The sequence below is a fragment of the Medicago sativa genome, chromosome 4 (genome assembly GCF_051527215.1).
Source record: "Medicago sativa cultivar Bolivia chromosome 4, Bolivia_mono, whole genome shotgun sequence".
NCBI classification, from domain to species: Eukaryota; Viridiplantae; Streptophyta; class Magnoliopsida; order Fabales; family Fabaceae; genus Medicago; species Medicago sativa.
The window spans coordinates 9871597-9897263 of NC_140752.1; the positions used below are offsets into that span (position 1 = coordinate 9871597).

General features: G+C 33.5%; 2 protein-coding genes and 1 non-coding gene across 4 annotated transcripts; 1 reads left to right on the plus strand and 2 right to left on the minus strand.

Moving 5' to 3' along the window:
- Positions 1-1198: 1198 nt before the first annotated feature.
- Positions 1199-11998, minus strand: LOC146926153 (phox (PX) domain-containing protein). Of its 2 annotated transcripts, XM_085758541.1 has the most exons (15): positions 11648-11998; positions 8866-9259; positions 8602-8779; positions 8330-8469; positions 7033-8254; positions 6830-6930; positions 6571-6715; positions 6090-6158; positions 5935-5980; positions 5501-5829; positions 5265-5344; positions 5026-5161; positions 2562-2745; positions 2180-2262; positions 1199-1737 (listed from the first exon to the last, which is right to left on the minus strand). In XM_085758541.1, exons 1-15 carry the CDS (start codon positions 11757-11759, stop codon positions 1606-1608), a joined length of 3351 nt encoding a protein of 1116 aa, XP_085614667.1. In that variant the 5' UTR covers positions 11760-11998; the 3' UTR covers positions 1199-1605. The 2 variants fall into 2 exon arrangements, with proteins under 2 accessions (XP_085614667.1, XP_085614666.1); XM_085758540.1 differs by having other exon boundaries at positions 8330-8779.
- A 1675-nt stretch (positions 11999-13673) lies between these two features.
- LOC146926154 (U2 spliceosomal RNA) lies at positions 13674-13868 on the minus strand. The gene has a single exon (XR_015009015.1). It is a non-coding gene; the product is annotated as a U2 spliceosomal RNA (small nuclear RNA).
- A 6188-nt stretch (positions 13869-20056) lies between these two features.
- Positions 20057-23765, plus strand: LOC146926155 (ras-related protein Rab7). The gene is made up of 7 exons (XM_085758544.1): positions 20057-20240; positions 20645-20671; positions 20788-20887; positions 22127-22273; positions 22377-22457; positions 22580-22725; positions 23434-23765. Exons 1-7 carry the CDS (start codon positions 20188-20190, stop codon positions 23501-23503), a joined length of 624 nt encoding a protein of 207 aa, XP_085614670.1. The 5' UTR covers positions 20057-20187; the 3' UTR covers positions 23504-23765.
- Positions 23766-25667: the final 1902 nt, after the last annotated feature.

A 25667-nucleotide genomic window follows, 5' to 3' on the forward strand; every position in this document is an offset into this window, starting at 1 on the left:
AGTTTCTGTTTTTACCTACTTGTCTGCACTTAATGTTATTTTAGCGAAACTAACTGATCTAGAGTAAAAATAGAATTAAAGTGTTATAACTCATTCAATTTTGTCCACTTTCCATACAATGAGAAATATCTTCTATTCTATCATAAAATATCCAAACGGTGGAATGAAATCTCTTTTTTCCACTGTGTTCCATTGTGCTCCATTCAATTCCGTTTCATTCCACTCCACTCTGTTTGTTTTAAATCCAAACAAAACCAGAGTGAGGAAAACACGGTGTTGGTAAATATGCTCAATCGTAGTATGTATTGTTCTTGGACTGAGTTTTGGGAGATTGTTTCAAGTGTGTTTGGTTATGCATAAAAAAACAATTATATTCTACCTTTTCATTACAATATTTCGTGATATCTCTGTTTTAGGGGTTCATGAGTCTGCTGATTTGGTTAAAACCATAGCTACATTCCTCCAAATGAGCGATGATTCTGTTGTGGTTCAGTTGATTTAGCAGAATTGTAGATGGGAGCGACCTAGACAGGTTATTGTAGAGGATAGGACACTGTTTTAACTTTTCTTGTTACATTTCGTGTTCTAGTGTTACATTGCGTTGGTCCTAGTGCAGATTTTCCACAGCCCACACGGTACTTACTACATCGTGCGCAAAGAAGAGAAAGGAGGGACCTTGTTTTAAAATTATCAGCAGCACACAACTTGAGTGGTGTGCCTTATACATTGCAGTAAATGAACAATTTTTATTCCAAGCAAAACAAAATTACACAATTCATTTATCATTTGTTGATTTGAACTGACAACCATTTGAGACTATTTGCAAATTCAGGTTGTTTGTTTGGGAATTAGAATCCTCTCATGTTGGAAAAAAATATGAGGAAATACTAGAAAGATCTAGGCCATTGAAATAGAAAGAGTGGATGATTTTGGAATTTAAAAAAAAGGGAGAAAAAAACCCCAGAGAGGATCCATTTCTATTGCTTCTGGACACTTGGATAAACAACTTTCACGTTTGTATTGTTTGTCCTAAAATCAGTTAAAACTTTCTTCCAAACGTCACAATCAAGAGTATTAAATGAAGAAGGAAATCCAAACGTGAAAGTTGTTTATGGCACTTAGTGATTTTCCTACCGAAAATAAATATTGACTGATCTCGCTGGTTTGTTAAGCCATGTATGATAATGATGCACGTTGGTAAAGTAATGTAACTAAATTGATTAATTACTTGTACAATATTGCGGATGAAGTTTCTGTTTAAAGACCAAAATCAAGAACTGTATGCAGTAACAGCAGTAGGTGTATGACTCTGAGCAACCCTGGTCAGTCGCACACATGTCTCTAGACTGGACTAGATATTTGCTTGAAAAGCTTTAGCAAATAATCTAAAATCGATTGCATTTCTCTCAAAATTTACAAATGGTAGCCTCAATATGCCATAGGTTGAAAATTGAATTGCCTTCTATTCATCATCAGACAGAAATAGAAGGAGGCTGGTTGCAGGGACAAATGGTACAACCAGGAGTAATTACAAAACAACAGCGAAGCTTGGAAGGCAACATTCGCACCTTTGTTTTTCCACACTTCGGCTGAAAATGACTATATTTACTTGATGAGCTCGCCAAATTTATGTTTTTCTTCATGCACCTGCTTGAATACATCATCAAGTTCTGGAAATGCCGACAAAAGCAGCATCTCCAGGAGGTCAAAAGCCAACTGCTTCAAGCAAACTGATGACTGCAAGAAGGAAATCAAGAAAAGTTTTAAAGCTATGCTAAATTAATGCTCAAATATCGTTTATTTAACCCAGTCACCACAACATGAGACTGCCAAATGATCATTCCGACAACAAATTGTTGTAAAGGTTTCAAATTATAATCAATCATTCTTCAGTAGATTAAGGAACGGCTCAATATCGTGATCATAGTAGCAAGGTTTTCACTTTTCAATAGGAAATGTATTTTTATGAAATTAATACAAATAAATTTCCTGCTGCTATAGAGAAACAAAGTAAATCTGAAACATTGACAAATGATGATATTAACAATTAGAAGCACGGGCGGAGTGGAAATGAAGCCAAATAAATTTTGAATTGGTATGCAATGTTGGTTATGTTATAACTAACAACAAAGGACAACATTATCTTTATCTTCTCAGGACATTATAAAACAGAAATTACCTGAAGAAAAAAATAAAGATCTCTAGCACATTGTTCATACTCCTTCCTTCCAACAAGACCTACAATTGTTGGTGGTGCTTGATCTGCACAAAAGCGGTGGGTGAAGAATAATAATTCTATTTCAAGAGAGTGCTAGGAAACTCTCTGTTTCCAAAACCCACTTTAGCACTCACTTTCTTATTGGATGAAATCAATGTGGGTCCCATCAATTTATGTGGGACCCATTTCCAAAGTGTGGGACCCACATTGATTTCACCCAATAAGAGAGTGGGTGTTGGAAAAGAGTGTGTTCCTAACACTCCTCTTTATCTCAATACAATTGAGTATGTGATATTGCACAGTCAATTTCAAAGATTAATGAGAACATTATAACAGCTATTACCAATCATTAGCTCATATACAAACTTTGCACGCCGATCTGCCTCTTGCTTCTCATCATCCATCCTTGGAGAAGATACTGGTGTAGGTTGGTGGCCATTAGGTGAATTCTGAGATAGACTGGTAGGTGTTGGTGGTGGTCGTCGATTTGGATGCTTGGTTAAGAAAATTCCATCAGGCCAGAGTATCTATTAAAGTTGCAGTCACAAAACCTCATCAGTACACTACTATATACATCATATATTTAAACAATATACAGAGTATATTCTGCCCCATCATACTAATTAGAACTGCATTGTTGAATCAAAAGATTATCAGAGATGTATGATATAAATTGAAGCACATAACTTAGTCAAAGTGAAAGAAGTTTAAATGATCGCGAAATTTTCTAGAACATATTATAAGAAGTGGATCAGATTACTGCATTTGCAAAAACCTAATCTCCGTGACTGTAACGCTCATTCCGCTCTGTTCCAACAACCATCATGTGACCCTAAGAAAGAGTTTTTTCCCCTCTTCTCTGTTTTATGACAATTTATTGTTCTCCACCTTACCTGCTTCATCTTTGATTTTACTTTCTGATTCTTGATCTATAATGTTGAGAGGTTTCCATCCCGCTGTCGCCACCTTTTGGGTTCTCTCATCTCCACGATTGTAGGCTTCCCCAATTCTAGCCTACTAACCCCACCACATATGCCCTCCTCGGCAAAGATGGGTGTCTCCACTTTTCTCTTATTTCTCATCTTTTCTGCTTGGTGACTTGCTTTCTTAATGTGCTCACTCACCGAAGTCGTCAATCCTTCCACCATTTGCTCCAGCCTCCTGAGACAGGGATCTCGTTCTTCAAATGCCGCATCCATTTCTTCTTGGGTTTGGCACCAATTAGAAATGGTTCTCTCCTATAAAGCACGGATACTTGAAAATGGGAAAAGTGTTGGTGTCATTCCCATATCAGACACCGGCACTTTCCGAATACAACCTGATACTTATCCTAATATTTTGTTATTTCTTAAAAATATTTTAAGCGGATACTCCTCGGATACTTTCAAATCTTTCAGATACTCCACAAACAGTTTCCAATACTCCTCAAACACCCTAAATTTTTTATTAGGGTCTTTGTTTTGAGTTCTTTCTTCTAAAGATGTTTTTGTTAATATCCTGACACGAGTTAGAATATACCATGATATAGGGTATTGAAGTTGTGGGATTTTAGAAAAAGAAGGAAAAAAGAATAAGAACCTTAAATATTATCGATAATAACTTGATACTGATAACCAAAGACTAAACACTAATTCCTTTTATATGGATGCATAGACTGAATCTTAAATAAATAGGAAAAATCAAGAAACAAATAATAACAACAACAACAACAACAATAATAAAGAAATATGAAAAATAATCCTAGGAGATACACTAAAACTGGAAACTGATTCTAGGAGATAAACCAAGATATTATAAGATTTTATTTCATGTTTTTCAATAGGCATTAACTCAATGATTTAAGTTACGATCACAAATATCTGTTATTAAATTGTGAAAATCATAGTTACATATCAGTGAGGAATGATCAATGCCTCTATTATGAGTATTCTGCATCAATGAGTTTTCCTATAAAATTTTGGTAATGTATCCACGCCATATTGTATCCTTAATTTTCTGTATTCTAGTACCTTTGTCGTTTCGTACACGTGTGTAGTCCTATGTATCTGGCTTTACAGGTTCTCTTCATTGAATATAATCTATAGCCCAGTGTTACCAATTCCAAAATCATATAATGGAGCGGACCACAACAATCGCTATTTCAGTTGCTACAGCCGCAACACTAAACAGCTTGTTAAGTAGTGACCAAGGGCCACCCCGCTACGCTGCTATAGCACTATTGACTACACTAATCTAGTGTCCATTCTTGTTGAGACCTCAATCTTGTTAACCTCTCCCCACAGCTACTGGATGGAGCTCTGGTACCAATCTGATGAGAACTAAACCCAACGATAGAAGAAAGCATTCATTGACAGATATCGCTATTAAAGTCCATGTATTTGAGAGACCTGGTTCTCTCCCACACTTAATCCCTTCCCAAAACCAAAGATATCCTCTCTAATCTAGCATTTCTATTAATTGTAGCCTTTAATCTTACACCCCATAACTAGTTAACTAATTAAAGGATTACCTAGCAACACTCCCACAGGATGGAGCACTGATGCTCGATTTGATAAGGATGGGATCAGATTATAGAAGAAAATATGTTCATTGATAGTAAAACACTATTGTAGTTCAGTATTTGAGAGACCTGGTTCTCCCCCACTCTAATGCCTCACCAAAACCATCTTTTCTAATCTCCTTTTCTATTATTTATAGCCTCTCATCTCAGACCCTAATTAACTACTTGACCAACACACAAGGATTATGTATCAACATCACGATTATTTTAAAATAAAAAATAAAATAAAAAAGGATCGTAAGATTACTTGCTCAACTCGCGTGACCCCTGAAGCAATCACTGATCCCTTTCGCAGAAGCAGAATTTTCTCTAACAACCAATCATCAAAGGCATCGCCCATTCCTAGTTGTAAGACTTGTTTGGCAACCCAGAAAGCCTGCCTCCTGTAATGTATACAATGCAAGCATTTTGAGATAAAATCTTACAGGTAAAACTTAAATCAGAATAACTAATTTAAGATAAAATAAATAAGATTTTTAAAATTACCTAATCCATCCACCATCTTGCAGCTGGAAGATAACATCAACGAGATCCAATATGGGTGCACTTAAATTTGGTGGCACCCACTGCATAGAATTAAATTAATCAGAACCAAGAAGCCATCATGCATATAATTAATAATTATATAAGAAGAATGGCTTTGTAAACCATGAAAACAAATCACCATTCCCCTATAACAAAAGAATAATACTCCAGAACTACAGAGTTAGAGTTTTCATAACCTCTGTTGGAAGAGTATCAGCAGTATTATGGTGCACATTGGAGACCTCGTCTGAACCATCTCTTCCTTTCACTGACTTCTGCAAGTTACTGGGAGAAGAAGGTGCACTCTTCCATGCTAGACTATCTGCAGTGCTTCCAGAATTCCCAAATGACTGTCCTGATTCCTGTGTATTCTTTTTTGCTGGTGGAGAAAGAGGCGTGCTATTCACTTTAGGCCCCAATCCATTAGCCACAACATTATTTCTTCTTCGCAAAAAAGGGTCACTTCCGGGTGCAGAAACATTGGAACTGATTTTAGTCTTCTCAGATGACTTAGCATCCAGGCCAACTAGAATATTTTTTAATAAAAACAGAATCCATTACATTTCAAAAGATGGGAGAAGGAGGAAATAGAACTATGTATGTTCAATATTCTTCATCAACAATGAGTCACCTGGTAATGTTTCCATGATAGAAAAAGAATTTGAGAATATGTACGTCTGCAATAAATAAAATATAATAATAAGAGGTAAGTCAGATAATTTTTTATTCTTTTTAAAAAAACTTTTCACAACAGAAGAGAGGAAACTGTTGCACAACAAATCAGACCTGAGAATCAACACTCAGAAAGTCCCATAATTCAATTGATTCTGAAACTGTAGGTAGCTGCATAAGTTTCTGAGGGCCAAGAAGCAACGTGTCAACAAAATATTTTAAGAAACACAGAAAAAAAATTCTCACAAAAAAAAAAAAGAACCACAGAAAATTGCGAGCAAATACAGAAAAAAAATCAGATAGTTTATTCCCAATTCTATAACAGTGCAAAACTCAGATAGTTTATTCCTCCACAAAAAAAAAAAAAAAAAAAAAGTTAAGTTGCCCAATCAACTAAAGGAACACAGTTCATTAAAAATGAAACCTACCAATTAACCAAAGTAAACAATTAGGTACTAGAAAGTGACTTCTTAATTAATAACGTAGACACAGAAACAACAAATCCAAAAGTGTGTTTTATTGCCACAGTATTGGGTAGTGGTAGGAACCAAAGAAATGTGAGCTTTTAACCTAAAAAAGTATGAGTTAAGTTGACCTTCAAATATTTATCAAGCAATTCACACCGCTCTTGAATGGTTGCTACATCTAAACCACTTGACAGGAAATGTTTGGGTGGCAAATGAAGATTATACTCAGGGAACTCTTTCAGGCGCCGATGCAGCTCCTCAAAATGACGAAACCTTGAAAATAAGCAAAATTGTGAGCCAAATAAAAAGGAAAAGGAAACAAGAAACACTAGAAGATATTATCTAATAAAAAAATCTCATTAGAAATATGAGCAAAAGCCTTAGTACCTTCTTTTGATTGACCAACTGTTATTATTTACATCTGTAACAGATATGGAGTAAACGGCAAACGTTCTTGAACCGCTCTTCACAATATTTGCACCCAAGACCTGCAGCAGTGAATCATCTTACACTTTTTCATATACAAACATATTAGTATGTGAACTTATTCATTACTGATTAACGAAGTTCTTTATCATTATCACAAGTACCTCACATCTCAACTTATAAAAGGAATCTACGGCAGAAGAAACTCTCAGGGGATTAGCAGCCAAACTACCAGATTCTGATTTAGAAATAGAAGACGAAGAGGCAGCTGCTCCACTATAAATTCTACCCGATCTTTCAAAATCAGCATCATCAGAGGACTCGTCAGAATTCAAATGTGATTTTGAAGAGCTAAGTACGTCTTGACCATCACCAGATAAAAAGCTTGATCTCTCAACTTCCTGCCACATGTGTGTCTTGATATCGCTTGACCTAGACCTTTTACTGCCAGATTGTGTTCTGAATAATTTTGGATAGCGGGAACGGTTCTTATTCCTTTTCTTTGTACTGTGGTTGTCAAAATTTTCAAGTGGGTGATGAACATAAGAAACAGCCTGGTTTCTGATACTTCTTCCATCCCAAACCTTAGTTCCAGGGGAATCAAGACCAGTAACAGTACTAGTTTCATCATCTTCAGAAGTATAAGAAGTATTGCTCTCTGATTCACTCATGTGCTTATTAATGTGGTTGTGCTCATCATCTTTAGACGAGGTAACTGAAGAACAAGTCGATCCATTCTTGTTTGCATAAAAGGATGCATTTTCAACAGTGAATTGGCTGCTGTGTCCAGAATTAATGTGGCCACCCTTAGAGGGATTAAGATTCGATCTAGTATCTTTTTCTTTAGGTGCAGATATTGCCTTCATGTGATCTACCTTTGGTGATTTTCCCATTGGAGGATGTTGTGGGGCTCGCTCATTTGATTGGTTCTCTCCATCCTTTTTCTGGTAATTTTTTCCCTTTGCCCACACATTCTCAAAATGTTCTGGAGCAAGAGTTTGGGTCTTTCTTCGAGAGACAACGTCTAAAATATCTCCCCACTCTCCTCCTAAGTGATGTCGTTGAATACCTTGGTCACCATTGCTTTGGGAGTTCCCAGATGTGTTCCATGAACGGGAAGATCGAGTATCAATTGAAAGCAATGGGTCTCTAGAAAGGTTATCAGAAACATTTCTTTCTGCAGATGGCTTTGCATTTCTTGATTGGCCATTTTTTAGCTGTGTAAGCTCAACACCAGTAACGGAAGGATCTAAACACTGGGAAAAATGGTCAGATGAAGTTTGTAACTCATCTGCTTTAGTTTGGGATACCTCTTGAGCTGCATCAACCCCCTTGTTAGCCTTGGTCTTATTAATCACCACAGCTTCAATTCTTTCATTAATAAATCTGCAGAAGAAAAAAAACGGGAGAAATGAGAACAACATATGTTAAGAATGAAGCAAAATGGAAGAAGACAGCTACCTTGGGTTGGCTAAGTTTAGGACAGGTCGCATTACACAACATGCAAGAAGCTCCCTGACGGTATATCGAAAGAAAGAACACTGCAAATCCTCAGGCTTAAAAGTGACAGACATAAGACCATTCATCAGATGCTGTAAAACCTGAAAAATAAAGATACGGACATCCTTATAACCTAAAATTAGGAATATGAGAAACAAAAGCTTGACCCCATGGCTGTAAACAAAATTCCCCAATACGCCGTGCATGCATGTAGAACAAGAACGTGAAACAACCTTGTGCTCAGCTTCAGAAGAGAATAAAGCAGGATGCAATTTGTCTTCAGCAGCCAACACAATTTTTAGCTCTGTATCCCGACTTTCAATTGTTAATGAATCTGTGTGTTGTTTTTCAATCTTTGTGATAGCAGCACGAAACAGATCCAAGTGAGCACAAATGAGATTAACAAGATCCCTGAACCAAGGAAAGTTAATTCCACAATCAAACAAACTAGAATTCAAGATAAACAAAAATCATGGGAAAAAAGTGTAACTAAGAACCTTATCAAAAAATCAATCAGATTTATATTTCTCATGCGTCCTGAAATTTCACCAAGAACGCCGTTAATCATTTGCACCAACTCCTCAGGAGCCTCTTTGTCCGGTGTTAAACGGGAGTACCAAAGATCTGTTACCCACTCAGAAATCAGATGTCTGGTGAAGTGATCAATTGCACCCTCGACAACAGGAGAATTCACTTTTGCTCGCCATTCAAACTTTGCAACTGCTTTAGGATTTTCGATAGGCTTCTTTGAAGACTGATTACTGGTGGAGCCTGATTTATTGTTGTATGCTGCAGCTTTTCTCTTCATTTCATAATCCAGTGATAAATAGCGGAAAACAATTATCAAGGAAGCTGCAGCAGGCAAGTTGACCCAAACTGAGGAGCTTGTCACTGAAAAAAATGCAAAAGAAATTAAACCAAACACCAGGATCTAAAAAAATCACAAAGCTATAAATTAGTAAGTGAAGTGACAACCTCATGCAAAAAAGTAGGGTTATTCATTGAGAAAATCTAAGTTGATAAAAGTGGTGAAATGAACCAAACTGTAGACCGTCTTTGGTTTCATTGACACATCAAGTAGTTTGGTAAGACGAAAGATCTGAATAATGTATTATTATTTTACGATTCAACTATATATACAGGGGAGACATAACTGATATCTCTCTAGATTTGGAGCAAAATTAGTAACAACTAAATTATCTATGCAAACTATATCAAATACTAAAGGAAATAATATATGATAATTCTACTCGCAATCAAAAGTCCAAGTCCCCCCAAAACTGAAGCGTATATCATATGCCTCTAACTTGTAACGTATGCCAGCTAACGGATCTTTGGAGCTCAAAGAACTCTTGATGATTCTGGAGAGAATCCTTTTATGATGAAATGATAGTCAACTTCTATGCATTTAATCCTCTAGTGAAAAATAGGGAGTGAAAAAAAGGCACAATGTTGATTGATTATCACAAAGAAGCTCATAAGACTTATCCCCCAAAACTTCAATATTTGGAGCAAGTATTTAACCACGAAAGATCATAAGTAGTATGAGCCGTAGTGTAATTCTCTGCCTTCATACTTGACCCTGACACAACAATTTGCTTCTTGCTCTTCAATGAGGTTAAGTCTCAAATAAGAGCACAATAACTTGAAATAGACCTTCTATCACTTGCATCATCTGCCCAATTTGCACCCATGTATGCAATAATATTGTACTGGCCCGTGTCTGTATAAACTAACCTTAGGATCCGAACAAGTGCATTTCAATTTTTCAATGACTATCAAAGGGTGAAGGAAAGTGAAATAATTGGTTTGGCCATTGTTAGATAATTTAACTTCCCCACCAATCTTTCTATGATTGGGTAACTTCAATTCCAAAAAACCTACCTATGATTGGGTGACTTCAATTCCAAAAAAATAATACAACCGACCTAAATCTTTTGTTTATAAAATCTTGAATGAGTGTTGCTTTAAGTTCTTAATGCCTTCTTGATTGGTCATCGCCTTTAATGACAAAGTCATCTACATACATCACAAGATAGACAAGTTTATTCAAAGGTGCACATCTACAGAATACGAGATGGTCCATGTAGCAAAGAATGGTGCCAAACTATGAAATGAACTTGTTAAACTTCACAAACCAAGCTCGAGGTGATTGTTTTAGACCATGCAAGGTTTTTTGTAACCTGCAATTAATGCATAACTTCCACTAAGCCACAAATCTAGTGGTTGCTCCATATTGATCTCCTCCTTCAAGTCACCGTGTAAAAAGACATTTCTAATATCAAGCTATTATAGAGACTAGATTCTCATGGAAGTTGTAGATGAGAATAGGCAAATCGACACCATCTAAGCAGTAGTTCTCACTTCTCATTTCCACAACACTGTACTTACTTTCTCATTGCCTTTTCATGATCCAGGTCCCAACATTAAGTCTCGTAAAACATTTCAAGGCTTATAGTTGTGAACCAAAACTTTTCTTTAAGCTGTAAGCATTACTTTTATATTGCAAATTACACTAGAAACATTTTCCCCTTTCATCGACCCTGAGCTAACATCTTACATTCTCCCATTGTCTTACACTATGGACCCAAAACACCCACACAATGAGATTGTGGTATCAATATTTTGTTTCCTAAAAACAACAAGATTACAATAAATGATAATAGTACTCGAGCTGAACATTTTCCACTGTAAACCTTCCGACTTTCGAGAACCCTCCTAGTCCTATGAACCCATCCAAATTCCAAACAATGTCATCATTTCTTATAACCGACAAAAACATTATGTCTTAATTTCAACTGCAGCATTAAACTAATTTTCCGAAATTAAGATGCATTATATGCTAAACGCCGTATCACTTCAATCATATGTACCACCCACACTTCATAATGAAGGCGTATCCGGTGTTTGGCACAAACACATAATTATATTCATTTATTTCATTTTCTCAAATGAATGACATATCACTTCATAATGAAGGTGTATCCGGTGTCTGACACAAACACATATAATTACATTTGATTATTTCATTTTCTCAATTTATTACCGGTGTCACTAGTGTCGACGTGTAAGTATAGTGTCATCAGGTGTACATGCATTGTACATGTATGTGATTCATAGCTTCAATCCTAACAATACTTTCGAAAAAACTAGAGCAATCAATTACCAAAAAAAAAATTAAAATCAAATGAAACAAAACAAACACCATAAAGTAAGAAATTGCATAATAAACACACTCAATTGAAGTAAAACGAAAATTGATGAACTCGTTTCACTTACATGACATGAGATAGGAGAGTCCAACGACGCAAACGATGAGAATCACAATCCGTTTCTTCGCTTCTTCAACAAGGTCTCTAACCGCTACTTGATTAGGTTTCGGCATACTCATCTTCAACAAATTCTCAGAATTCGCAATGATAAATCGCGATTGAAGAATCAATCGAATCCAAAATCGTAACTACTCCTCCATTGATAAGGAGAAAAACACGATTCGAATCAATTGAAATGGAAAATTTCGATTGAATAAACGAAAATTGAGAATGTTAGGGATTTTGATTTTGATTGCGTTTTTGTGATGAATTTGATTTTTCTGAGTGTGTCAGTTTTCTCTTCACCTCTCACGCTCATGAAATTGACGTGGAGATGAATGAATGAGTTTTATAGTATTTTTTTCTACTGCGGTTATTGTTTCAATTTCAATCTTTCTATGAATCTATTGATTGATTGATATTGCAATTGTCTGTCATTCCCATTAGTATGGTTAACCTTCCTACCATTTTAACATACTTTTCTTCCTTAGGACATATTTTCCTTTTTGTTTTAAGGTAGTTTAAGTAAGAGAATTACGATAATTCAGAATTTGACCGAAAGATAAGTAAAATTTAATTAAGGATTGTATAAATTTTGTGTACTCTTGAATAAATTCGCCATTGACGGAGCTTAATTAGTTGATTTTGAATCGGAGTCTTGATTGTTAAGGGTATTTCATATGGTCGATGAAAGATGGTGTTTATAGAGTTGACTATGTACTCTGAAAACGAGAGCGACTTTGGGAAGAACAATGCATGGTCGTCAAATCGGCATTTGTTTGAAAAGGTTGGAGAAGATAACAATTTAGCGAAAAAGTCTATTTTTTTCAACTCAATGGTACGACTAAGGATTTCGATTTTAGTTTTTCACTTTTGATTTGTTTCCATTTTTCTTTTTCTTTCCTTGTAGCAAATTTTATCTCTCACTTACATAATGTGTTAACATAGTTCTTTAGAAGCATGGTATAGTCGTCGTAGGCGTTGGAGAGTTTAAGGAAGCAAAAGTATTGAGTGTCTTGGTGGGATATAATGTTCTTATGCAATTGTTGATAATTTGAAGTTTTAGCGAAAAAAAATAAGTAAAATTTGATTAAGTATTGTTTAAAATTTCAGGTCTTCTTGGATAAATTCGTCATTGATTGGAGCTTAGTTGATATCAAGTTGGAATCTTAATTGTTTTGTTCATAGTCAAAAGGCATTTCATATTGTCGATAAGAGTTGGTGTTTATAAAGTCAACTTTGTACTCGTAAGAGTAGGAGGATGTCACCAAGAACAATGTACGGTCGTCAAATCGACACTCGTCTGAAAAGGTTGGTAAAGACTAAAGATAATGATTTAATTTAGTGGAAAGACTATTTTTTTTCAATTCAACAAATTCTAGGGCTAAGGATTATGATTATAGTTTTTCTCTTTTGACACCTCCATTTTACTTTTTGTTTCCATGCACCAAATTATATCTCTCACTTACATAACGTGTCATCATAATTCTCTAGAAATGTGATATAGTCACATAGTTGCAAGTTGCAAGCATTAATAAAAGTTTATTCCATGCTTCGCATTTACGACATTAAAGATATAATTTGGATGTTGTAAATTTAAATGTTTGATGGGGTGGGGAAACAAACAGATTAAATAATAAAATTAAGGGTTAATCATGTTTTTTTGTCAATTCATGTATAGTATAATTATGTAGAATATTATAAAAATCTTTCAAAAAAAATGTAGATATTTTCAAAAAAAAAAAATGTAAATATTTTCAACAAAAATAATTAAATATAAATTATTAACCACCAAAAATATAAAAAAAAAAACAAATGTAGATATAAAAAATATAAAAAAATAATTAAATATAAATTATTAACCACCAAAAATAATTAAATGTAGATATTATTATTGCATTAATTAATAAAGAATTTTTTATTATTATTTAATAAAAACATTATTGGATGACCCATCCAATTAATTAAAACAATAAAAAATTCAACTTGTATTGGTGGGGTGCGCCAGCCTATGCAATAGTGCAACGCATAAGCGACACTCGAGAAGTCCAATAGCAAGCTATTGTGATGACATCTCCCCCTCAAAAAAGTAATTTAATATCGTGTGACCCATTGGGTCACATATCAGATATTAAACTGATAAGAACAGATACTACACTTGATCTTAGCCAAAAGGCCGAGAAAGGTATGAATTGAAAGAGAGGCTAGCTTATGCTTTTATATCTCACATCCACTCACACGGTTTCTTCAACAAGCGATGTGGGACTAAACTTAGACAACAAGTTGGGAGTCACTAGTTCTTGTACGCATATGGAATGGCCAACAGAAACCAATTTTCAAGCAAAGGATACATATTTGAGCTTCCAACAAAGACAAGTCTCATGCCAACAATACATTTTACAGATTTTGAGAAGCTCTCCATTGAATATTTTTAATCGCTGGATGAAGGAAAATGAATGGAAAGAGAATTAAAATGATGGCTAAAGTCCTGTGAAATGAGTCTTTCTTATTATTTTGATGTATTTGATAAAACCGACGCAAACATAGAATGTCAGAAGATGCTTTGAGGTATCTGGGAGAAATGTGTATATCAAATTTATTTGACATCACTTTCACCCAAAAACACATTTACTAGTAAAATTAACATGTAATTACTCCAAAGAACATATGCTAAAAGTGTTGTATGTAGACGGCAATACATATACAGTTGGCATTTTATACATAATCAAAAACTAAAATCACTACCTTAACCACTTGTGTTAATCCTTAGACCGAGACCCATAAATTTTTTATTTTTCTTCTTGATTTTCTTATTTTATTAGCTCATTATTTAGTAAAAGTTTATTTCATGCTTTGTATTTACGTACAACATTAAATATATAATTTAAATGTTTGATGGAGTGAAAAAACAAATAGATTACAATAATAAAATTAAAGTCTAACCGGGCTTTGGCCATCTTTTGTACCAAAAAAAAAAAAAAATTAAAGTCTAACCAACTTATTTACTTTGACATATCAAGGAGAAAGCAAATAGACAATACAAATAATCAAACAATAAAAAAAATTACAACTTGTATTGATGAGGTGTGTTAGTGAAGAGATCAAGCTCTTGATATAACTTGTTAGTCTATTTGACGAACTAGGTGGTGCGCTAGAGGAGGTGAATAATGTTTTTCATTTTTCAAAAGGTTTTGCAAAAGTGCGGATTAACAATAGTATGATTATTGAATTTGTGCGTGATGATGATAACAAAATTAAGACAATAAATATCAAACAATATTTAAATGTGAATTGAGAGGTTCCAATAATGAATCTTATGGAGCAAATCAACAATCAATACACATATATTTGAATTGCAAAACTAAATGATCTCAAACCAAACACATTAACAACAAATCACACTAACAACTAATGAACACAAAACACAAGATTTAATTTGTTTGAAGCTTACTTTAAACTTGCTTGTGAGATTTAAATTGAGAAAATCTCAATTGAAGTAATTGGTATTAAGTGATGTAAAAAGGAAAGTTCTCAATCAAATTAAGATGTCTTTAACAAGGAACTCATACGCAATTAAAATGCGGAAATCTAAAAGGATAGGGAGAAGAAGTACACCGTGATTTATAGTGGTTCTCTTCGTCCTCGCTAAGGGTACATCTACTCTTCTTGATAGAAAACACCTCTATCAAGGACTTTCATTATGTTGAAAAATGTTTACAAATTGTTATAGTTACAAAAGATTCCTTCAATTCCCTAATCTTCAATCCTAAGCAACCACACTGCCACCATTCTTCAAGTCCATTTGAAATTGGAGAGCCTCTAGGTTTTCGAAACTCAAGCTTCCATACAATCCTCTGAATTACTTCATCAAGAATTCGTCTTTGCTATGTACGAAGCTTGAATCCTCTTTAACCTTTGAGAAGTTGAGAAACAACCCCCACAATTTCCCTTTGTGGTGAAAAAGAGAGCCTTCTTTTCATTTAGACCCTTGATCCTCGATCAAATTCCTTGAAAGAAACCAATATACAACTTTTATAGCACCCTAGTAATCTATGCCTCAAATTCTACAAATATCTTAGAAAAAGTGTTTAATCTCAAGAACAGGTAGAGAGAGAGGATTGATGATTGTAGAGTGATATTTGCAAATTGATTCAGTGAGTAAAAATGTGTAAGACTATATACAAAATAGGTTTGAATCGAATCATAAAGTATTGAATGGATTCAATAGTCATTTCCATATCAACCATGTCTAATAATTTGTTTAGTTCAGCCTTCATCTACTCTTTCTTGTGTTTCAAAACAGTGTTGCCATGAATATTGAGAAACTACAAATTGTTGGTTCTAGGTGAACGAACACACACGCCGTCAAAACAAACATATACTAATCTGATCAAACAACACATACCCATGTGACAATAGATTGGCACTGAGATGGTGTCAGTTTTTTACAGGCTTTCTTCCTAAAAGAAGCTCAAGAAGCGCAACTCAAAAGCATACACATCACTTTTATCTGTCAACTTACCTGTAAATATAATTTGAATGTAGTTTCCTCACTAAATAATTCAACTTTTTTTTATAGATGAGTTTCACATTATTTCTATTTAATTATTGAACCAAGACCCGTTTGGAAATCAAGAATGATGCAAAAATTAGAGTCCCTAGCTAAGGATCGTGGTAGCGAAGTAGGAGACAAGACTGATAGCGAATGAAGTCAGAATATTGAATATTTTAACAATAATGTGCATATTTGTAATTATGGACCATTTACTTGGAAGACATTATTTTGACTTAAATTATGTAACAGTCTTGCTGATATTAATTGTATGATGCTTTCACAATGCACATATAAGACATACTATGCTACTATAGTACTAGCAATATACTCTATATTGATTGAAATTAATATTATTATTTTTTTGCAACAAAGTTTTTTTTTTTTGAATGATAAGGGGCATAGTACCTAACAAAATTTATGTGATGTGTTTGAAAATAAACTACTATTAAGATTGTGAATTGCTTTAGTCTCTTAAATTTACAACTTTTAAGCAAAATTAGTCCCGAGACAAGTAAAAATACAAGCAATGTAGCCCTATGGTTGGGAAAGAAAAGTGCTAACAACACTCTCTTTTCAACACTTTCCCTAACATTCACTCTCTTATTGGATGAATCCCTAACATTCACTCTTTTATTTGATGAAATCAATGTGGTTCGACATTGTAGAAATGGAGTGTTGCTAGCACTACTCTGATGGAAAAATTCTAATACCTACAATTTCTTTATAAATTAAATACAAAGATATGAAGATCATACAACTCCAACAATATTCAAATAAATCAATATTATCACCATAAAATGGATAAGATAGTTAATAAGTATCAATTACATACACTATCAAAATGAATCCAAAAAGGTGTGTTAAATATTTAAGAAGTTCCAATTACATCATCATAATCCAAATTCAAAATAAACCATTACATTAAAAAAAAAATTCTTCAAAATGCTCCAGTCTTCAAAATACTCCATTCTCCAAATATCCATTCCTCACATACTTACTGATTAAGAGTTTTGAGGTGGCATCCTTGGATTATGAATGAAATACATGAAACCGGTACATTTAAAATTGAATTTATGTTTAAGATGATTGGTTAAAAGGGTTAGCGACGCAATTTTTGCATGTTTGCCTTCCATTCCTTTATAATTCATTACTTAATTTTTCTACGTCAAAATGAAAATAAAAATGATTGATCAATCATAATTACAAAAAAAAACTAAGTTAAATGTATCAAAATATTGTTTTTCAATTCAATTTTGAAAATATTGACTTAATTGTCTAGTTTATTTACACTTCTTTTTGAAAAGAAAAAAATGTGAATTGGACTTGCCATACACTAATTGTCAACTCAACAAATGGATTGATTATTATTTATAAGTTAAACCACTCAAAAAATGACCTAACTTGTCCCATTTTAAAAATATCAAATGCAAAAAAAAAAAATTGTTTTGCTTAGAACAATGTTTTAAAATTCGGACTAGCCATCGATCTGATCGAGGTATTAGGTCAACGGACTCCTTATCGGAGTAGCAGATCACTGGTCAAACTACTTGAATTTAAATATACTAAAGTCAACATGTTATATAAATTTTAGTTCGTAATATAGAAACATGAACTTGCCTAATGGTAGAACCTATTAATAAATGTTACAAAAGGTGCGGGGTTTGAACCGCGTAATGGCTTTTTTCGGTGAAATTTCTTGCATAATATAATTGCATTTACTTCATTGACACAAAACATGCGATTAAACCGGTTCAAGACCAAGTTAACGTACTCAAGAACGATTAGATAAGATGACACGAGCATTGGTGGATCTCCTTGAAAACCCACAAGAACCACTGCACCCCCAAGTTTTCTATAACTACCATAACCATATTAGGCATAATATTTCACAAAATTTATGGTTAATGCGGTGGAAAGACAACCTTCCATTCTCAGTGGGCGTGGGTTTGATCCTCCCGTGTACCTTTTTCTTCACATTTCTACTACATTAATAACATTTTATTATTCTACTACATTAATAACATTTTATTAAAAAATTGTTCACGTGGGAACTTGAACTGCCTACCCCAATGTGGTATCCAAGCAAATGAACCACTACACCTGTTCATAATTTTGATAATGTCTTGAAATTGTTTAATATTTAATATATATTCTACAAATACTTTACACCTCCAACAAAAGAAATTGTTTAATATTTAATATATATTCTACAAATACTTTACACCTCCAACAAAAAAAATTCAAGATCCACCATTGGACGTGAGTGAGTCTCTTCTAGTTTAACCAAGATTTTGGGTTAAATTCAGCCTTTAGTGTGCAGCAGTGTTGAAACTATTTTAAGAGAATTTCCCGCCTATTTTGACCCCACAAAACTTAAGGGATTAGTCTTCGCAATTACACACAGAGTCTACCTGGTTTATGCACACAACAAAAGACCAAGTTAATGACATCATAGCCATGCATAACTACTTGGATAGAAGGACTAGGTCAATCATGTGTATAGTTAAACCAAACCAACCGATCGAGCCAGTCTAATTTGAGTTTTAAAAGATTGATTTTGAAAGACCCAAAATGATTTTTCTTTCTTTCTTTCTCAATAATGAAAATAGGTTTATAATAAAAAAAGAAGAGAGATGGAGAATATGAACCCCACTAGACTTTTGAGTGTTATTGGAGAGAAAATTACTGAGTTTGATATTGTCTAGTACCCTCCTTGTGCTTCTTCTTGCAATTTGAATGTTGATTAGTCTCCTAATTTTACAGATCATTCCACAATTTGTGGAGTTTTTATTAGAGATCATTGTGGTCATTCCATTAGAAGGGTTAATCCAATGTAATGATACTAAAGTCATCATTTTAGGTATATAAACAAAAACTTATTTTTATTATTACATTTTTTTTTTCAATAAGAAGACCACATATGCAGACACAATTAGTACAATATATAATAGTAATACAAGAATAAATAAGTGTTAAATTTAGTTTTGTAGTTTGGTTCGGTTTGAAAATGGTGATATGAAATTCAATCTGAACCAAACATTTTTTTGCAAAATAGCATCCAAACACATCCAAAAATATTGCATTAATTTTAAACCAATCTTTGTATTTGTTAAAAGTTTCTCAATGATTGGTTGTCTATATATTGTATTAATTTAATCTATACTATTACTATTTCACATGATTCGAACACAACCGATCATTTTCATTTGTAATTTTTTTTTTTATATTTTATACTATACTTTGCATCAAATTTAATATTAAAAAACACATATGTTGCATTTTGGTATCGAAAAGTCTATCCAAATTAAACCACATATATTTTGATCAGATCAATTTTTTTTTTTATAAAAATAATCATCCAAACCGAAGCGCTTGCGATTTTTATTTCGGATGTGATGATTTTTAATCACAAAACTGATCCAAGCCGCATTGGCGAACACCTTTAATTTGGAAAATTAGTTTGTGCAGTTACTTGTGGATGTCGCTTATACCAAAAGAAATTGAGTAAACTATCAAATTGGTTTATATCTTTGTAAGTCATTCTTAAATTAGTCTATGACTTTATTAATATTTTAAACTAGTCTATGTATTTATCAAAAGTTTTTCAATTATATCGCTTGTCAGGTGACAAAAACATAAAAATATGATTGAGAAACTTTTGATAAAGACAACGATTAGTTTGAAATATTAATAGGGGAGTTAAGTAGAGACAAGACCAATTTGATTGTTTTAATCAAAGAAACTGGTGGGGGCAAAATGGGAAATTGCAAAAGAGTGATTGGATTTGGAACACCATCATGGTTGGCATTTTTTGTTTCGTGTAAGTACAATTTCACTCGTGTTCCTCCATCTGTCTTTCAAAACTCACTTTTGTTTCGCAAAAATCTCAACCACATCACAATTCTCTGTGTTCCAATCTTCTTCTTCTTCTTCGATCAAGATTTTGATTTTCAATGGCTTCTCGACGCCGCATGTTGTTAAAAGTCATTATCCTCGGTGATAGTGGGTATGCTGCTTCTTTTTCAATTTTTTTTCGATTTTTCTTCTTGCAGTTTTTAGTTTTGAATTTAATCATCAAATCAGTTATATCACTTCATTGATTGAAAAAAGAAAAGGGTTGTTGCATTTAATCTTAAAGTTTACTTTTTTAATTCAAATTTAACAAAATTTGATGGATTTTTTATTGAGGGGAAATTATTAATGATCATGTTTAGATTCTTGAAAATATGAAACTTTATTGTTAAAAGAAACATTTTTTAGGTGATGAAAAATGGAAAAATAGTTATAGATTCAATCGATTAACAATTTTCCAACTCTTAGATTTCTTCATATCAATTGTAGATGCAATTTTGTTGTTAAGAACCAAGCTATATTTGCTAATTGACATTTTTTTTTGAATTTATTTTGCAGGGTTGGTAAAACATCATTGATGAATCAGTATGTCCAAATCTTAGATTTTAGTTTTCTTTAATATTTTGTTGAAATGTTGAGTTTTGACATTTTTTTTATTGATTTGTATTGTCATAATTGTTATTTGTTCCGTTTGCATTTAGGTATGTGAATCGGAAGTTTAGTAATCAGTACAAGGCTACCATTGGTGCTGATTTTCTCACCAAGGAAGTTCAATTTGAAGACAGGTTGTTCACATTGCAGGTGAGAGACACAAGAACATACTTTCATTTTTTGGATAAAAATTTGTGCCATTTTATGATATAAAATCTGTTATTTTGATCAATTTTATCATAACTTTGTATGTAATCTAAGGTGAATTTTAGCATAGAGAAACCATAAGAGCCTGTTTACAACTCGAGTTTCATTTCCACGGGTAAATTAAAGTGACATTTTGAAAGTTTCTTAAAATGAATCTAAAAATAGATTGAATATTTTTTAAAATTTTAAAGAAATTCGAAACATTGTTTTCCGGTCTTTTCGGAAATGCATTCTCTCTAGTTAGCATCCCAACTTCAAACAAGTCAATTGATCTCAAACCCCTATCTCATAAACTCTGTACTTTGAGTATTTGGTTACTCCTCCTACTCGCATTTAGTCAGCCATACCATCACAACTCTAGGAATGTTCACCTTCACTGCCTTACGTGTCGCCGTGAAAGGATGGTTTTGTTCCTGAAATCGCGTAAACCCCGTACTTTGAGTTTCTGGTTACTCTAGTCGCATTTAGTCAGCCACGCCATCACAACTCTAGGAATGTTCTCCTTCACTGCCCTATGCGCCGCCGCGAAAGGATGGATTCAATCCTCAATGGAAATGGTTCTGATCCTCTTCCGTTTAAAACAATCTGCTGCGGATCCAGGTCCAGTTTTGTATATTACTTCTATCTGGAAGCTCCTGAGTTTCTGAAGTTGAAAAAACAATATGTTTGGTCTTTTTTGAAGATCTAACAAACTGATTAGTTTGTTTGCTGATATGTTTTGCTGATATGTTTTTATTTGTACTTGGCTGTTACAAAATTGCTTGTTCTTCAGATTTCATGAAGTGAATTATGAACTTTGTTAACCTCGGCTGCTTTGACGGGAAAATTCTCAAATTTCGATTTGTTGTCAATACTAACAGATTATCGTCAAAGTTAGCTCAAGTGAAAGGTTATAAAATTAAAATTTGGAAAGGAAGTAAAGTATCCTAGTTATTTGTTGTGAAATCAATGATTTTATGCTGTATGAACTATAAAATGTTTTTCATTGTGCATGATAGTTGACGATGGTTGTGGTTAGTTCACTTTCTACTTGATGAAAGATCAGTGTGTATGTTTGGCTGTGTTTATTTTTTGCCAGAATATTCTCAAATTTAGTGCATGTTATAATTAATAATTGTCTAAGATTTAGATGTTCTCCGATGTAAATAACATACTGTTGTTGAATTCTAATTGTACACCCAGATTTGGGATACTGCTGGTCAAGAGCGGTTTCAGAGTCTTGGTGTGGCTTTCTACCGGGGTGCTGATTGCTGCGTCCTTGTTTATGATGTAAATGTCATGAAATCTTTCGAGAACCTTAACCATTGGAGAGAAGAATTTCTCATTCAGGTAATTTTGTTTAATCATTAAAAACAGTCTTTGTTTTATCTCCATATCTCTTTTTATTTAAGAACATTGAGAAACTCTTGCATGTATTTGATTTGATTTTCAGGCTAGTCCATCTGACCCTGAAAACTTCCCATTTGTTGTATTGGGAAACAAAATAGACGTTGATGGTGGGAATAGCAGAGTTGTAAGTTACTCCTCTTCCAATGGCATACTAATTGCATATTGACTTGTATGAAAATTAAGCCAAATTATATGTCGCAAATAAGGGTTTGTTTGATTCATTAGTATTACTATCTTCTTTTGCAGGTTTCTGAGAAGAAAGCAAAGGCATGGTGTGCTTCAAAGGGAAACATACCATACTTTGAGACCTCCGCAAAAGAAGGATTTAATGTTGAAGCTGCTTTCCAGTGTATAGCAAAAAATGCACTCAAGAATGAACCTGAAGAAGAAATGTGAGTTTTCTTTAACCGTGTTTTCTTTATGCATGTCATTATTCATTGGATTTGACAACTCTAAAATGAGAGATTTACTTCATAGGGTAAATTAAGTAATCCAAACAATTGATGAGAAAATCAATGAATGATTTTAAGGGCATATGCATAACAAATCATGGATGTGTTCGAATACCAATCTTTGATATTCTCATTAATGGTTGGGATAGCAGAACTAAATCCTTATTCATTAATTTTCAATTTCTTACTTCCAAAGGTTCATATTTACTCATTTAAAGAATGTTTATCGGTATCTTACAATACATGCGATTCGTATCTCAATTCAATAACAACTAAATCCATTCGATACAAATTTCTAGTGTGTATCGCTTTTGAACATGAAATCTCATTTTGAGTCTGGATTCACTATGATACCAACCTTTTTTTTTTGGTTAATTTTGTTCAGCAAGGCATTTTTCTTGTCATTTGATTTATTACTTGAATCTTGAATTATTCTAGGTTGGTAGGTGATATATTGCTTATAATTTTCTATATAACTTGTCTTGTCTTTACTTGAAAATGTCATATCTATATTTGGTAATGTATCTTACAGTTCATAATAAGATTCAATTCACTGTTTCAAAAGTATGTCTTCCAATTCACAGTTTGAATCTCGATTTGATAACCATGGTCAAAAGGCTCAAGTGTGGTGTTTGTTGATTATACCAGGTATCTGCCCGACACAATCGATGTCGGCAATGGTGGACGACAACAGAGATCCACAGGCTGTGAATGTTGAGTAGAGTTCTATGGACCAGGTTTACCTGCTTGTTTGATGCCAGACATGCCCCTTAGTGATTATGAGCCACCAACTATTTTATTACCAATGTAAAACCAATGACAAATTGCATATTCCATTTTGTATCTCAGTAGTGGCTTAGATGTCCATCTTGTTTATTTATTTTTTTCTTTTTATTTCTCTTGATCTCAAATGTTTGTCAAAATATTTCTCTGAATCAGGAAATGTATACTTGAAAATTTATTGTGCGCTTTTGGGATTATTTGATGTTCCTAGTTTAGTATGGCTTTGGATTATGCATTTATTGTTGAATATTAGTATGGTGTATAATCCCATCCTCTTTTTGTCATTTTTTTTTTCAACTTCCCTTTTTTCAAAAGTTTATCCTGTGCAGGATATTCCTTCCCCTTGTTCAGGATATTCCCAGGTGCTCAAATGGATTCCACTTAACCTTCAAGTTTCATCATTTCCTTCATTAAAGCAACTTTACCTTAAAATACACATTTGGACATTAAAAAACTATGTTTTGTTTCGAATGTTTATTGCTAAAGTGGTTTTTAGGCTTGAAAAAGTTCCTTCTTTTATACTCAGAATGCTGCAAAATTTCCCCTCATATATAGGAAGATAACTTTCGATGGACTAAATATAATTGGAACACACGTTCTGATCGTTTTTTTTTTTCCTACTAAAATTTCTCAGATTCTAAGTTCTGATGGACTTTTTTTCCCAGCTTGAGCAACATGGCGGCGTAAACAACAATCATCTATGTAAATTGAGCTATCATCTTTTGAATGAAGGATAATGCTTAACATCGGGAAGTTATTGATCACGACAACATCACGAGCGTTCTTAGTAGTTGAAGGCATAAAACTCTTACCTCTATACCTGCCGTGTTTTCCAAAAAAAAGAAATTTGATTGGTTAATTACTGATTCGTTGCATGAGTAATTCGTGATAAGTTGTCTCGCTGTAAATAGCAGCGCTCTTGCTTGAATGGTTTAATTCTTCTCAAAGTTACTAAGAATGTGATTTGTGAGCAAATCCTTCTAGCCCCACCATACCATTGGTGCTCTTCTCGACAATAATGACACCTCCCACAACACCAAATTCGTTCATAACATTTCATTTCCTTATAGTTTTTTATGTTGTTGCTGCAATTCCTTGTAGTGATATGAATCAGTTGATGAAGTCAAGTTAAAATTATTAATGTATATGAGTGGTTAAAGTTATATATGCATCGAATGGTTTGATTCTTGGTTAAGCCACTAACGTTTCACTCTCTACTTATCTCACAATGCTATCATAAGAGAGAGTAATATATCTCTAACACATATTTTCTAACGTAAAGTTAAAGTCGTTTATTAATTGAAATTCAAATGCATCATACAAAACTTCTAAGGTTCCATAATTTTGGTGAGATCCAATTTTTCAAATGATAAAATAAGTGTGTTAAATTTTATATAGAAATTAGTATATTATTGACTGAGGTATTTTGTCTTTGAGCCTAAAGAATGATACATTTGTGAAAGACTTTGTGGCAACATCGCATATCCACACGACCACATGCAAAAAACAACCACGTAACGCCACCTCCTTTTATTTTCTGACATGTGTCATGTTACTTTTATTATTTATTGACGTGTTCTTTATGTCTCAAATTATAAGTAAATATTCGTCAAACATGTTTGAAATTAAAATAATTTATTCTAGAGGTCCAAAAGGATCATATGCTACAGAGGATTAGCATAGAGGAACATCACATGATGCGCTGGTTCGTTAATCTAATGTAGTTGTTATGATGTAACTAGTTAGAAGTTGGTGAGTAAGATTGAGTTAGTTAGTTGGAAATTAACTTAATCATAACGTTTACTTGGTAGTCAAGTAATCACAGTTAGTGAGCATAATATCCAAGATAATATGGTTATTGCATTTGTAGAAAAAAGAGAGAGAGAACACTTGTAGACATCTTTCTCCATTCAATAAATTTACATTTCAATAATCTCTCTTTTCCTTCCCGATCCCAGTTTTCTCTCTTCTTGTTCTTTCAATTTGGTTTCATAATTCACTTTGTGTTTTACCACAAATTAAAAGCTTATTTCAACAAAATAAAGTTGATGTATTTGATCTAAATTTTAAAGCAATTACATTAAAAAAAAATCCGACTA

Excerpts from the sequence above, each read along its gene's own strand:
- LOC146926153 (XM_085758540.1), bottom strand. The coding sequence starts at position 11,759 with ATGAGTATGCCGAAACCTAATCAAGTAGCGGTTAGAGACCTTGTTGAA. Across the intron at positions 6,931-7,032 it reads TTTATAAGTTGAGATGTGAG|GTCTTGGGTGCAAATATTGT; the intron begins GTACTTGTGATA and ends TCACTGCTGCAG. Across the intron at positions 2,263-2,561 it reads TGTATATGAGCTAATGATTG|ATCAAGCACCACCAACAATT; the intron begins GTAATAGCTGTT and ends GCTTTTGTGCAG.
- LOC146926155 (XM_085758544.1), top strand. The coding sequence starts at position 20,188 with ATGGCTTCTCGACGCCGCATGTTGTTAAAAGTCATTATCCTCGGTGAT. Across the intron at positions 20,888-22,126 it reads ACAGGTTGTTCACATTGCAG|ATTTGGGATACTGCTGGTCA; the intron begins GTGAGAGACACA and ends TTGTACACCCAG. Across the intron at positions 22,458-22,579 it reads ATGGTGGGAATAGCAGAGTT|GTTTCTGAGAAGAAAGCAAA; the intron begins GTAAGTTACTCC and ends CTTCTTTTGCAG.